Below are 14,258 nucleotides of genomic sequence, written 5' to 3'. Positions count from 1 at the left end.
GCCTGTGACTAAAAAAATGTGCTTTTTAACGCGCAACCATTTGTTGACTGAGCAATTAACGGCCAAACATATTCAGATAAGTCCGAACTATGGCGAATGCGCACTAAACTTTGGTAAAGTAGCCAAATTTGTCCCGTTTTTGACCGGTCGGGTAGCCGCTGACGAAAAATAAACCGCTTGCTATGGACTTGGGGGGTGAAGCGATGAATTTGGCACGGTATGTCTTTCACGTTAGCTCATATGTTGGCTTAAAAAGTTAAACAATCTCACTGGCGGCCTTGTGCTGAATTCGGCTTGACGTTTTCCTGCTTAGTTGCAATTTGGTCGAGAGGCTGTCGCGGACTTAACGAAATCGTCTCGCGAGCCACTTAATCAGGGGTTTAATATCTACGGAAGACACCTAGCCTGAAATCCGCCAAAGAAACATACAATTGTAAAGAACTAATTTCTACTCAACAGTTCTGTGCCATAAAAATCTAAAAACCTTGTGAACCCAGTATATCTTTCGATACAATGCCCAAAATAGATTTCCCCTAAAAAAATTAGGATAGATTCCCCACGGGGGGGGGGGGGGAATTTCCCACCGGTTGGGAACCTCTGGTCTACGCTAATAAGACGCACCTACTTCCCCCCTTACCGTAGGAATCACGATCGTTTCTAATCATTGAAGGACATCATGTCCACAACCACCATGGATCATGAACAGCTGGTTTACTATTTCCATTCGCTCAAGGCGCAGTGAAACGATCGTACAGGATGTAGAGAGCTCCATGTACGCCAGTACGGTAAATAAGCGCAATGCTTCATAATGCCAAATCTTCCTACTCCCTGACACTTTCTCGCTCTTATTCTCGTCCCTTGCTTGGTACTGCAAAGGTACCTTTTCATAAAGACCAACAGTCAACACTGGTGATGCCCAGATAAACAAAACATTGACGCCGGGGTGTTGGGCCACCGATGGTGGCATTAACCAACCCGTCATATCCTGGCCTAAATCTAGCTGATCTTGAAGAAATTTCCACAACCTGTAGAAATGAGTACGGAGATTACTCGCAAGACAAGCAAAATTTGAAAATGTACGAAAAAGATATTGATATTGAGATGCACTCGGAATTGCAGAAAATGAAATACTTCCCGGAACACCTAGTATGGCGGACTCCAATAGTTTTCAACCGGTTCTATCACTCATATTTTTCAGCTGGTTCTGTTACAAAAAGTAACCGACAGTTACCAGTAATGCTAACCAGTTCGCTGATTTCATGAAATTTTACGGCGGAATCCATCATTCTGCACAATTGTCGCAGTCAATACTCCAAGTGCTGGGCGATGCCAAGAGCAGCAAGATCAAGGTCTCTACCCCTTCATAGTTTTCACCGGTGGATGGTCAAAACTTCAAATTGAATCCCATTCCGTGCTTGCTTATTCCGTGCTTCGGCGCAGTAAGTTGAAATCCGGGCACCAAACCCTCTTCGTCATTCTGAAATTCAATAGTTTTACTCGGCTATTTAGGCTACAATACTAAATTGGGGAAAAGCGTGTGTGTTACCAATATTTGCATTGGTGGTGGGATGATGAGCCTTGTCGATAGTTCTTGTATATTTGTGTGAGGTAATTGAAAATATTTACAAGTCACAATACGTAAAAGCTCATGTCTACGGAAGCAATTACTGATACGACCTTTGGCACACTGTACAGTATATCATGTGATAAGGAGTTGCTCGACATTTGAGCAACAATGAAAAATAACAGTTGAGCAAATGACTTCCTAACCCCAGAATGAACTCTTACCCCAATCCCAATCCTAAATTTAACCCACATGCTCATCCGTCGCATGCTCAAATGTCCACAAACATTGAAAAAGTATTACTTTACGTCATTTTCGACAGGAAGCTACCATATACACACCACAAAATGGAATATTGCCACAACAAATGCAATCTCGTCACAGCCAAAGTCTCATACACACAAAACCTCGCAGGATGGGTTTTTCAGGCCGTACCTGACTGCACAAAAGATTTCATCAGGATCTAATACCAATACAAATGACTTACCAATAAACTATTATATTCTTTTCCCCCCTCGGGTGCTTTTGGACTGTCGACGACTTTCTTGACCCGCGGCTGCTCGCTTTTCGCGGGCCAAGTCGGGAACATAGATGGATCGACAGGCTGTGGTGTTTCCGTGAACCAATCGTGCTTCAAAGCCGCATGGGCTGTGATACGTTTACTGGGACAGTAAGTCAAAAATCTGAAAAATTTAAGATCAGTATTGCATCAATATTGAATAGCTTCTAATGTAGCATGTCAGTCTCTGTCTCCGTCATTGTGTCCAGTGCTCTCAATGACAGAATCGTACCAACCTGTTAAGGAACTTAAAACCTTTATCGGTGATACTTGTGCCAAATCGCTTCCTCAAATTATTGTACGGGTAATTGGAGAAATTGGCTTTCTTAACCAAAGGCAGTTCGTTGTATCCAGGCCATATCTTTTCGCTCGGCGTACCCAGTTCCTAAATTAGATCAAGCATCAAATAATAGGTGCAATGAAGCCAGCATAAGAGCCGTGCGATACGTACTTTGAATATTAAATTCAACTGCATCATTTCGGACTTTCCGGGGAAAAGCGCTTTCATTGTTAGCATCTCTGCAAAAATGCACCCGACGCTCCACATGTCAATGAAGGTTGAATATTCCTGAAATTGCCAATTCCAAGCAAATTCCGAGTAGAAATCAACGTGAAAATACAAACCTTGCAACCCAAGAGAAGTTCGGGAGATCGATACCACAGCGTCACGACGATGGGCGTGTAAGGCTTGAGCGGAGAGCCGTACTCTCTAGCAAGGCCAAAATCTCCTGTAAACAAACATATGAATATGAAAAGGCGAGTTCGACGGCACCGGGGCCACAAATCCGCAATTTACCGATTTTCAAAATTCCAGAATGGCTCAGCAGCAGATTGGATGTTTTCAAATCTCGATGCAGGATCCAATTGTTGTGCAAATGGTGGACTCCGCGTAGCAACTGAATCATCAGTGTCTTTACCTCTCCTGGCAAAAGCGAACATGGGTAAGCAGACATGTCAGATTCAACCAGCAGCCAACGTTATTGTGAGAACACTTGCTTACAAGATAATGCCTCAACTGTGACGATAGGAGCAATCACTAAAAAAAAAAAATAGGTCAACTTTTCGGCTCGATGTCGAATTTTACACTTTTGGTAGTTGACTAAAAAAAAAAAAAGGTCCCGTTTTACCGCGTCATCGCCCCCCTATCGCCCCCTTTGTCCATTTTCGCCCCCTTCGTCATTTTCGCCCCCCTAGACCGCCAAATCGCCCATGTTGGGAACCACTGTTCTAGAATAACTCTTCTTTCAAATTTTGCTGGCTTCTTCATAAAACTTTTTGGCTAAGAAAACGCTTCACACCGAAATTGGAGCAGAAAATTTATTATAGAAATATAAAGTTTCCAATTTTACTGGGTACCCCATGAAATTTAGAGGCGGACAAAGTAGTCAAGAAAGCTACTCAAGCAGAAGTAGAAGTAGCGACGAGAAAAACTACTCAAGTACGAGTAAAAGTACTTCTTACATAAGCAACCCAAAACTACTTGAAGTAGAATTGACTGACTTTATATCTACTCAAGTAAGTAAGTAGTTGTGAAAACGATTGTAGTTCGTTCGCATGGACTGTCAAAAGCTGCAAGTGGAGCTTTGCGGAAGGTGTAGTGAGCTTGATTCATATTGGTGCATCTCTGGAGGTGTCAATTTTTGACAGAAAAAGCAGTCGTCCACAACATGGGATGTAAATAACAGTATTGATATGGAAATGCGATACTAATCCTTTGTTTACTCGAACACCACATTTAGAGAATATCATGGCATGGCGGCTTCCCCCATATTATAAGGCCCCTAGTTCAGCCAAAGAGCAATACGGAGAAGTTGTGTCGGATACGGCTTCAACACTTTGCGCGATTAGTATACGTTAATTAAAAATATGGCAGTTTGTTAAAATGCCAGATAGTGTATAGCTTTATTTTCGGAAAATATAAGGCATTACTTCACTTGCTTTTATACTTCGACATGTATGTTCTCCAGACAAACGAGCCGAAACTATAAATAGAATTCAACGTATAATACTCGTAATTGAAAGAAAAATACAAATACTACTTCTAAAAAGCGGAAAATATATTTCATGTCTTTTGTCCACAAAGTTTCAACGGTGGTCTGCTAAGACTGGTCTAACGTTAAAAAAAAAGTCAAAGTCCACTTATCTAGAGTAGGACACGTCATGGGCTGCTAGGTATAATGGGTAATTGCTAGATTGCGAAACTGTAGTTTCAAACGTTATGGGGGCCATACTTACAGCGATGACATATTTGATATAGGCGACAATGCTGTGTGAACGGGGCCAAGCATCCCGGTATCTACATATATTCAGTGATACTTTCGTGAAAACATATTTGTCACTCCGTATCTACTGCGCGCGAAGCGCAACGAAAATTCTGGGTATTACCTGACTTTTACGCAAATTAAATGTTGGTAACACGTGAAAACAGCCTCGAAATTCCTTCGGCTATCTTTCTTATGGGGGTATTAAACTACTTCTACTTGACAAACTGAAAATAGCGAAAAGTAAGTAACTAGTTCACAAAATATTACAAAGTAGAATAAGCAAAAAAAGATCTACTTGAGTAAGTACCAGAAGCAGAGGAAAACTACTTGAGTGCTTCGAAAAAGTAGTACTTCGTTACTGACCACCTCTGGAAATTGCTAGGTTGTCTGAAAATGATATTCAACATATTTGGCTAATTCCAGCCCGTAGAAGCGAAGCAATTAGGGTATAAAATTTTAAATGTTGGATTTCTTGATGATTGGAATTGAGCCAAATTTGATATCCAGCGTTTTTTTTTAACCAACCCAACAATTTAATCAGCTTGCCAGTAAAATTCGGAACAGCCCTACTGTGCAGTCACATGTTTCGCATCACTCTGTAGGGTAGTTATTTATAGCGAAACCGATCCCTACCGACAAGAAACGGCTGCTTCATAGTCTCCATCAAGCTCTTCAAGTCGTGCTCGACGTAGTCCATCACGATGTAGATCTTATCCATATTCGACCCGACCACAATTTCCTGAACAAGAATCGACAACAGTGAGCGAGACTTCGAAATTATGTAAACGGCAGAAAACTCACTTGCACTCGGACAATGTTTTTGTGGTGAGCCTTCAGCAGAGTGCAGACTTCGCGCAGGGAAGTGATTGGAAATCCCTCTCTCTCCTTCTCCATCTTCAACCGCTTGAGTGCGACTACCTCTCCTGTAAACAAATCAGTAGTGACTCCATGGTTCCCAGTGAATTAGGCATTAGAAATGTAAACTATTATTATTAAGAAAGCTATGCATCAATATTATATTAATGAATTAGAGAATGAACGCTTCATTGAATGTGAGTGTGAATTGTGATATAAGGTACTTGATATGTATGAAATAATGCATTTGGGTTAGGCGTATAATGTATTAGGTAGGGTGCATGGTTTAGGGCAGTGGTAAGTTTGGGTTAGGTGCCGACTTCAACATTCTAAAATTACTGGCAACTGACTTTATATCTCATGCGAACGTCAAGCCTCTGACATTACCCGTCTTTTTATCTTTCGCTCTGTACACAACGCCATACGTTCCCTCCTCAATTCTGTTGAGACATTGGAACTCGTCGACGCTTCGGCAGCCTTGAATCGCGGGCAGATAAAACGGAAGGGCGGGCTGGTCCGGTTCTGTGACAAGAACCGAATATCATGTCACGTGTCATGAATGTTTTACGACCAAACCATATGTGACCACGAACAGCATGGTTTGGTGGGTAGGTTTTTGTTCATGTAAAATGGCTATGAAATACATCTGGAGTGCACATGACTTATTATAGATCTACCCAGTGTAAATACTATTTTATCACATCCAAAAGTTTCTACTTCAATAACTTGGCTTCTACAAGTTGGAATTGATCCAAATTTATTATACACCATGGTTTTAGGCAACCTGACAATTTCATGGGGCAGCCAGTCAAATTTGAAAAATATAATTTCAATTTTTTTTTGATTAATCCAAAACTTTAACCCCCAATTTTAACCACTCAGTGGAATTTGGAAAAAGTATATGTCCCAGCGGTCAAATTTATTTTCAAAACCACAGTGCTTAGTGGAGTACTCTCAGAACATTTTCTACTTCCAATTCAAGTAATTTTGACATCTCACTACTTCTACTTGTAATTGAGTAGAAATTTACAGTAGCAAAACAGACTACTTTGACCGTCTCCATTTATATCAAGTCCTCAAGAACAACGCAGTCTAATTCCACCATAGGAAAATCACATCACATACCCGGAGAGAGTTCAGGCGAAGCCTCTTCTCCGCCCTCAGATCCGGACGGGCTTTCGTCTCCCTCGTCCTCCGGGGCAGATTCCTCTTCCCCCGACACAACAGAGTCTACATCTTCTTCCTCCCTTTCGGGAGAATCAAATTTCGACCGAAAGTGATCTACCGGGTAGAAAGCGAAGTATGAACACACCCACGTCACAAACAAGAAGTAAAAATTGTTCCGGTTAATTCGCCTCTTAACACGGACACAGGTTCGCAATTCCTACCACTACGACAACACAAGATGAGTGATTTCGGTAATATACGCGAGGTCGGGCAAGGTATACAAGCCATCTTCTGTAGTCAGATTACACATAACATCACAAAAACATACGCTCTGCGTCATACTAACTTCTCGGAGACTCCTCCTTTGCCAATTCCTCCCCGGAGGATCCCGCCTCTTCGCCGCTTTCCTCACGTTCTTGCCCAGTGTCCGATGACTCCGCCTCCTCGTTATCAGTGGCTTCCGATCCCGAATAGGTCCGGTCGATTTCGGAGCCTGAACCCGATAAAATCGGGGAACCCTCCATCGCTTTGTCCTACAGCCAAGACAATGGTCACAGTTTCGTTGAATATTCTCTCGACAGAGTCGGGGTAAGAGAAATTTTGCAAGTTAGTTGAAATGCTCAAACACGGACCATTTTAATATCAAAGCAAACGTTTTGGAATGTTACCAAAAAGTGACGTTTCAGTTACAAAGATTAAAAAGGTTTTTCACGCATGCGGACCTTCGCAAACTTAGTTTAGTTCAGTGGGCACAATTTTATATCAAAATCAATAATTCAAAAACGTTGGTCAATCCGCTTGGTTGTGATAACAGAAATGCATGGTCGGTCAAAGAAAGACATTTCTAAGTAGCGGCATTGACCCAATGCGTCACGTCATATACATGGGATGGCAGGCACATAGGAATTTATTTCTCACCAATTCAAAGTGGCAATACGTTATTAGCGGTCAAATTTTCAATTTTTCTCTACGACGTCGACACGAGTTTAACTCGAAATCTCAAATCGACGCACGATACTCAAATCAGAATCAGAATCTACTTTGCCCAGCGCTACCGAATGCTCAACTCATTCCGCAGACTTACGTCTCTTTCAACGGGGTCATTCTCGTCCTTGAGCGGAGTTCCGTCGTCATCTGTTAAATCAAAACGAGTCGGTAAGGAGACATCACAGCCATAGCACCTGAATCACTTCAAATACATCCAAATAACCCAAAAATCTAGAACGAGATTCTTTTAAAACAAATGGTCAAATGCAGCCCCAAAAGATGTTGATAGCATACGCAGCAGAGAGAGCACCCTAAAATTCCTCTAGACTAGCAAATAGGTGGAGCAGAAAAACAACAGCGGTATTTTCATATCATTGAATGCGTCCACAATACAATATTTGTTACTTGATATCGACTAATGTCGCTTTAGTACCGTGTCACTGACTCGACACTGACATGATTGGAAGCAGAAAATAACTCTAGTTGTCCAATCGGAGCACTAATCTAATTCTAACTCTAATATAATTGGTGAAATGCTTCTATGTCCTATTTTTAATTCTAATCTAATTTCTGCTTTTCCTGAAAATGCTACTGGAGAACTGGAGCCTAAAGAGCAAAACTGGCCTAGCTTGCTGCACGGTCATTTGCCATTCTCATTCTTATGAGAACGTACCCTAATTTGAGATGAACTTGATGCAATGTCCAAGTTTACGAGAATTCAGTAATTCTAATTCGAATCTAGTTTGGAGATGAACGTGTAGCTATAATTCTAATTCCAGTTCGACTTGGAAAAAGCTGAAAATTTTCTCGTGACCCAACTCTCATTGGAGGTATATTTTGCAATAACTGGGGAGCTGACTTGCGATCATAATAAGCGGCAACTTTGGTCCCACAACCGCTCAATAATTATGGTACAAATAGACTTCGAGACACATGCGGAAGCTGATCAGTCGATATCATCTGACCACTCTTAAACGTGACAAATCGCAAGCACCTGAAGATAAAGCGGTCTGCACATGGTCCGAATGGCTAGAAGAGCCGACAGGGACGCTAGTGGTAGTTTGCGATCGGTGATGTCTGTAATGGTCGGAATCTTGTCCTCTTCTGACTTCTCCCCGGTGCCTGCCGTGGCTCTTTTCGGAACCTTGCTCCGACGTCAGAGGCGACTGCTTCCCATACCTCTCTACACGAGAAACGTGGATCGAATCAAAATTTTACATCGGGGTTTGCGAGACCAGAGTTGTAACCCCTGGCCCATCTTTAAAAGATTACAAACAATGTCCGAAGTTTCATTCCTTCACACAACTAGGTTAGTGGGCCAGCAGTTGATTACATATGGTGCTAACTACACTTCGATCACTCTTTCAAGGAAATGTTGAGATTCATTGATGCTCGTTGATTTTTTATACGCAAGCAGTCACACATCTGGGTCTGTTCAACTTTCACATAGTGGCAGTGCAATAGAAGAGTATTGGACCATATTCTATGCCATAAGGAAGCCACGAACTGACGAGAATCGCCAGGACAGTTGTATTTTTCAAATCTAATGACCCGAATCGTAAATACTGCATGTTTTAATAATCTAATTCTAATATCATTAATTTTTTAATCTTACTATATCTCCGGCATCGCCGAAAGTTGACACCATCAAGTGAAATTAATCCGTACTTCGTTACCGCTATAAGAAATTTGTTTGCCTTCCTCTTTCCTACCAATGTGGCGGTAGCATTGTATGACACGCACTCGAAAATTGCTACGAATAACCACTATTTCACTAAAAAAGCAGTCCTGATAGCAGTGACATAGTCAATTAGTCATCCAGTACTTAGCAACCAAGTATTAGCGATATTTCGTCAATTTATGAAATCGTTAATTACTTTCGGTAGGCTTTCTCCCCGCACGTGATACATCGACATCATGCTCATCATACCGCCTAACCAAAAGCGGGGGAGGCTTGTCTCGTCCTCCTCGAACTGAAAATATATCCAAATAAATCACTAGTGAATAATTTGAAAGTAAAATCATGTCAATTACAAGTCGTCCACAATAGTTTCGTATATCTGGACCACGACTATTTCGTAGCACTTCGTAGCACACAAATAAATAATCACAGAAATACTCGGAAACTGCGGTTGGGGACACGCGTTACCTTGCTCTCGCCTGCTCTGTGCCCCGGAACTCTCCATTGGTCGTTTTGACACTTGCGAGCTTACACGGGCATGAAAATCCACTGCTCCCGTAGTCTGGTATCGAGTGTGGTCCTTTCTAGAGCAAAGAAAATATCGGTGTCAAACAACATTATTTATGCCGATGCAATGAAAATTCCAGAACTATACAGCATAATTGAAAACAAACAGTTCACAAGCGACAAATTCACCAATACCTGTGATACGATTTGTCGGCTGGGAGATTCCTATCGTCTGGGTCCCTACGGCGCCCAGATTGGTGATATGAACCTCTACCCCTTGTTTCGCCCCTGGAATCCCTGGGAAAAAGAAATATTTACTCTCGGATTCACAAAATATGATGGTAAAAGTAAGATTCGTCACACGCACGAATGATGAGAATGCTTCACCAGAATTATACACAACTACAAGGCAGGAATGAGAATGAAGAATTAGCACAAGTAATATAAATTTGTCAATTAGATAGTTATAATCTATATACGCAGTTGACTGCGATGCTACTTGCTCTGAATGTGAACGGAATAATTGAAAGTGTTAAAATTCTTGGTCAGTGTTTAGAGAAGAATGGGCTCAGACAGTGCAATAACTGAACTGCTAGAAACTTCTTATAAATAATTGAAAATTTATAAACTTATGATAATAATCACTGCGTGCTCTTCCCAGCCAATTCCACAGTGCAACTCACTACAGAGACAGATCATCCTTATTATTTTCAAGGTATCGATAAACTGAATACGATATAAGCAGAACTAACCGACTGCCAGCATCCTCTCTCCTGATGCGGCTTGTGACTGACCGAATCGACGATTCGCTACTTCTAGAAATGAAAAAACAATCAGTACGAAATTAGCATGCCAACTAAAAGCATGCATAAAGTAACTGTCTCGAGCACGCTACCTCTCGTAATGGCGGGTGTCGTCATCACGCCTGCGTTCCACCTTCCGTCTGTAATCGTCGTGATGTTCCACGTGTCTGTCGCGGGCAGGACGAGCTTCCCCCCTCGAACGCTCCTTCGTTTCTTCTAAATTTTGTTCAACTACATAGCAAGGGCATTTCATGAGATATTTCGCATATCTGTTAACTAAATCGTGAAACCTAGAAAAATAAGCTGTTAGATTTTTAAAATATATAAAATAAAAATAAAATTTGAAAGTGCAAAAAAATCTTAATCGCCCGTAAGTAACTTGCCGAAAAATGCTACAAAAACATCGAACATCTTAGAATTTCTTCTGCTTGCAGCAGATACGATGTTTCAAGCAGTTCTGTGTGGGTGCCTTGAAATAACCTAATAACCTATTGTTTTTACCGCAACTTCTCTCGTTTTATATATAAAAATTAAATCAGAACAGGCAAAAGCCATGAATTCTGCCATTGGCAAACATTTGCTGGATAATAAAAATTATCGAGACAACAGATTTCGGGTTGTTGGAAGAGGCCGTTCACACTTTCATTTGTGTGCTTTAGAGTCAAATTTTTTCAAAATACACGAACAAAGTTTGTGACAATCAGAAGGAGTTCGTGTACCATCTAAAAATAGTACATTGAGCTTGAGCGATCTCTTCGCCCCGAATATTCAAAATGCTGGTGACGCAATATTTGGTGATAAGATTGTTTATATACATATTCTTTCCAATTCTCTACCTACAAGGTGCTGACGATTACCCTTGGCGAATGTCAGCCAAAAATATTTGGGTTCATTCCAATATGAATATACCATTCAAATGCTAATAAAACATTAAAATATTCAAGACGCCGCTGCTGGAGTGGTAATCAGTGCAGTGATAGTAAATGCAAATAATAATTAATGTACTATAGAACATCATCACCAGGCACAGCTATGTAGGAACTCTTTGAGGTTATAATAATCCGCATTTTCACCTGGCGGGATTCTGTCCTGAGATCGGCTTCGTTTTTTTCTGTGCTTCTTCTTCTTTTCTTCCTTGTTTTTGTGACGATGTTTGCGTTTCTTTGTTGGGACAGGAGGTGGTTTAATGGCGAGGCCTTCCTCAGCTTCCTCCTCTTCCTCTGCATGAGCCCTAAATTATACAAAATATTGCAAGTTACAAGTTACTGTTACAGCATAGGCCCACACTACAAAAAATACTTCTAGACAGCGAGATGATTTGGTCTCATTTCAAGCAATTTCAGTCTTATTGATGAAGTGAGGTCTTAAAATAGAGATTGAGCTTTTAAAGATCATATTGAATTGTCACGATCATTCGGTTTTTGAAATCAGACCTAGAAACCAATGTAACAACACATCCTTCAAGACACATTGTGCTTATTATTGAGACAGTTATTGACCAGGTTGGAATCCTGGTACGTATAGCGTAATATCTTTGGTGTGCTAAGACGGTTCTCAGCGTCACACCTGTGTGCAGTCAGTAGAATCTTTGGTGTGCACGAGACACCGATTCCATACTGGGTTATTGATGCATCAGTTTCTTTTGTCTTGTTTTTAGGAAAAATTTTGCTGATCAAGAAACATCATGGTACGTTATCTTAAAAATCAGACCGGGACCGTTGTTATACAACTCCTAAATAATTCTCAATTGTGAATTTTAATTCATACCTATACCTTTTCAATTTATTTCTCAGATCATTCTCTTCAATCACTTCGCCGTCTTCCATGTCACTATTTTCCGACATCCGTGCATAAGAAATCGCACAATATACCGGTAATTTCTGAGAAAATGGTTTTCGATACTCGGTGATCAGTTGTCTGTTTTCACTATGGTAGACTCTCTATACTGGTATATTACATTCTATTATAGGTATTTCGCCGGCGGGTAACGATAACGAGAAAATAACGGGAAGAGATGCAAGAAACTACGTTTCTGCCTAACCCTCACTACTTAGTCGCATCATGCACCTCACCTCCTTACAATAATTATACCACATTCTAATTTCGAAGACAAACATTCTCTACCTTCCACCATATGTCGACTACTCGACGAAAGCTTTCGTTCCAATCGTTCGATCGCAATCTAAATCCAGTTCGCTTGGCCAGGGGTCGACATAAATGTATGATGTCGGCGATGTCAGACATATCAGCAACTTGACTGAAATGTGTATTGAGAGAGAGATGATATTCTTTTTCGCCTGCACCATCGAGATGCTTTGACGACGGAGTTGCGATACGGCCCCATGAGGTCATCTAGTCTGCGCCCCCGTTTCTTTTCTCCTCCATGCTATCCGTGATTGCTGAGCGCCTAGCAGGATAGCTGCGGATATCAATTTTCGAGTCTTTGGTATGACCCGGCCGGGGATCGAACCCACGACCTACCGATCGAGAAGCCGGACGCATAACCATTGCACTATCTCGCTCGGCGTGTGTATTTGTTTACATGTTTACATTCGCCACTGTCATGCTTCGGCTATGTCACGACATACTAATCTCAGGAGCTGGGCATAAGGTTGGGTTAGCGTTAGCTTGTTAGGTGGGGTTACCATACGTCCTCTTTTAAGAGGATTTGTCCTCTTTTTTGACTGTTTTGAAAGTGTCCTCGGAGGACGTACAAATGTCCACTTTATTGAGATTTTGTCCTATTTTTTGAGAATTTTGGTTAAATATATGGCGAAATTCGACTTAGATGGGCCGGAAAGTTGACCTGTTTTAGTCAACCAAGTGGTAATGTGAAAAAAATCGTTCTTACGGCGACAAAAAAGCCTAGTAAAAGACCCGACGAAAGAAAGTACTCACAAGGAATGGAAAGAACTAGTAGAAAGGGCCGCGGCTTCAAAAAAAGATCGACATCGAAAAGAACTGTGACATCGGGCACTCTAGGCCGAGTTGGATGTTAAAGTAAAGGATCGTCTGAAAATTTTGAAAACGTGTCCTCTTTTCAGATTTCCGAAATATGGTAACCCTACTGAGCGGATTTCAAAATCAAAGGCTACTCCACGTCGTTTCGACACCTTCCTATTATCATTATATCAAAATTTAATTTAATTTATTGCTAAAAAAAATTCGTCATTTCAATACACTAAAAGACTGCGATGCAATGAAAAATAGGAAGGTGTCGAAACGACTTGGATTGGTCTTCGAAATCAGACACCCACCTGGCCTAGGCGATGTAAAAATCTTGTGGCGAGTAAAAATTGGACTAGGATTTGAGTTATATCCAATGACGATCCCTCCAATTTTTCACGCAAACTTGGACCATGGACCACGACTTGACTCTCGATTTACCCGCATTTTCCAGTAATGTGTGGTGTTGACTGAAAAGAGGCCATCACTTTGACTCAATGATATATATATATCATTGCTTTGACTCGACTCCCTATTTACCCAATTTTTACGAAATTCTGAAGTTCGCTGCATCCGAGTCGAGTATTTTTTTATCGCATTTTAATACATTTTATACAAAAAGAGAGGGTTTCGCTCGGAATTACTGATTACAAATTAGTGATGCACAATTGCATATTTGTAGCTACATTTTAGTGATAATTTTTCTGCGAACCACAGTTGGATTTTTTTTTGTGTGTGGCACAGATTTTTCTCCGCGCTATAGCGCGCAGTTTGTAGGGAGCATTGGTTATAACCTGTAGGCTGTTGGATGGGTTGGATTAGGAAGTTAATTTAACTCTAACCCATCAAAAAGCTGACACTACAGCGGATTCTCAAGTTGCGAAATCCAAATTTATCTGCAGCTTCCCATTTCAATTCAGAGTAC

The 14,258-nt window shown here is 41.1% G+C and overlaps 1 protein-coding gene across 5 annotated transcripts; it reads right to left on the bottom strand.

The window, feature by feature from the left end:
- Positions 1 to 1,026: 1,026 nt before the first annotated feature.
- LOC145441677 (cyclin-dependent kinase 11B-like) lies at positions 1,027 to 12,314 on the bottom strand. 5 transcript variants are annotated; one of them, XM_080319594.1, is made up of 20 exons: positions 12,155 to 12,313; positions 11,461 to 11,618; positions 10,480 to 10,618; positions 10,337 to 10,399; positions 9,780 to 9,881; positions 9,546 to 9,661; positions 9,274 to 9,369; positions 8,391 to 8,579; positions 7,494 to 7,543; positions 6,756 to 6,942; positions 6,368 to 6,523; positions 5,630 to 5,764; positions 5,189 to 5,310; positions 5,021 to 5,126; positions 2,920 to 3,045; positions 2,748 to 2,851; positions 2,575 to 2,691; positions 2,360 to 2,508; positions 2,052 to 2,247; positions 1,027 to 1,477 (listed from the first exon to the last, which is right to left on the bottom strand). In XM_080319594.1, exons 1-20 carry the CDS (start codon positions 12,229 to 12,231, stop codon positions 1,385 to 1,387), a joined length of 2,481 nt encoding a protein of 826 aa, XP_080175720.1. In that variant the 5' UTR covers positions 12,232 to 12,313; the 3' UTR covers positions 1,027 to 1,384. The 5 variants fall into 5 exon arrangements, with proteins under 5 accessions (XP_080175720.1, XP_080175722.1, XP_080175721.1 ...); XM_080319596.1 differs by having other exon boundaries at positions 10,480 to 10,603; XM_080319595.1 differs by having other exon boundaries at positions 12,161 to 12,313.
- Between the last annotated feature and the right edge of the window lie 1,944 nt (positions 12,315 to 14,258).

This window comes from Botryllus schlosseri, chromosome 6 (genome assembly GCF_051294905.1).
Source record: "Botryllus schlosseri isolate E-star chromosome 6, Bs_hap1, whole genome shotgun sequence".
NCBI lineage: Eukaryota > Metazoa > Chordata > Ascidiacea > Stolidobranchia > Styelidae > Botryllus > Botryllus schlosseri.
Note: the sequence above shows the minus strand (reverse complement) of the source record. Positions and strands in the feature narration are given on the sequence as shown.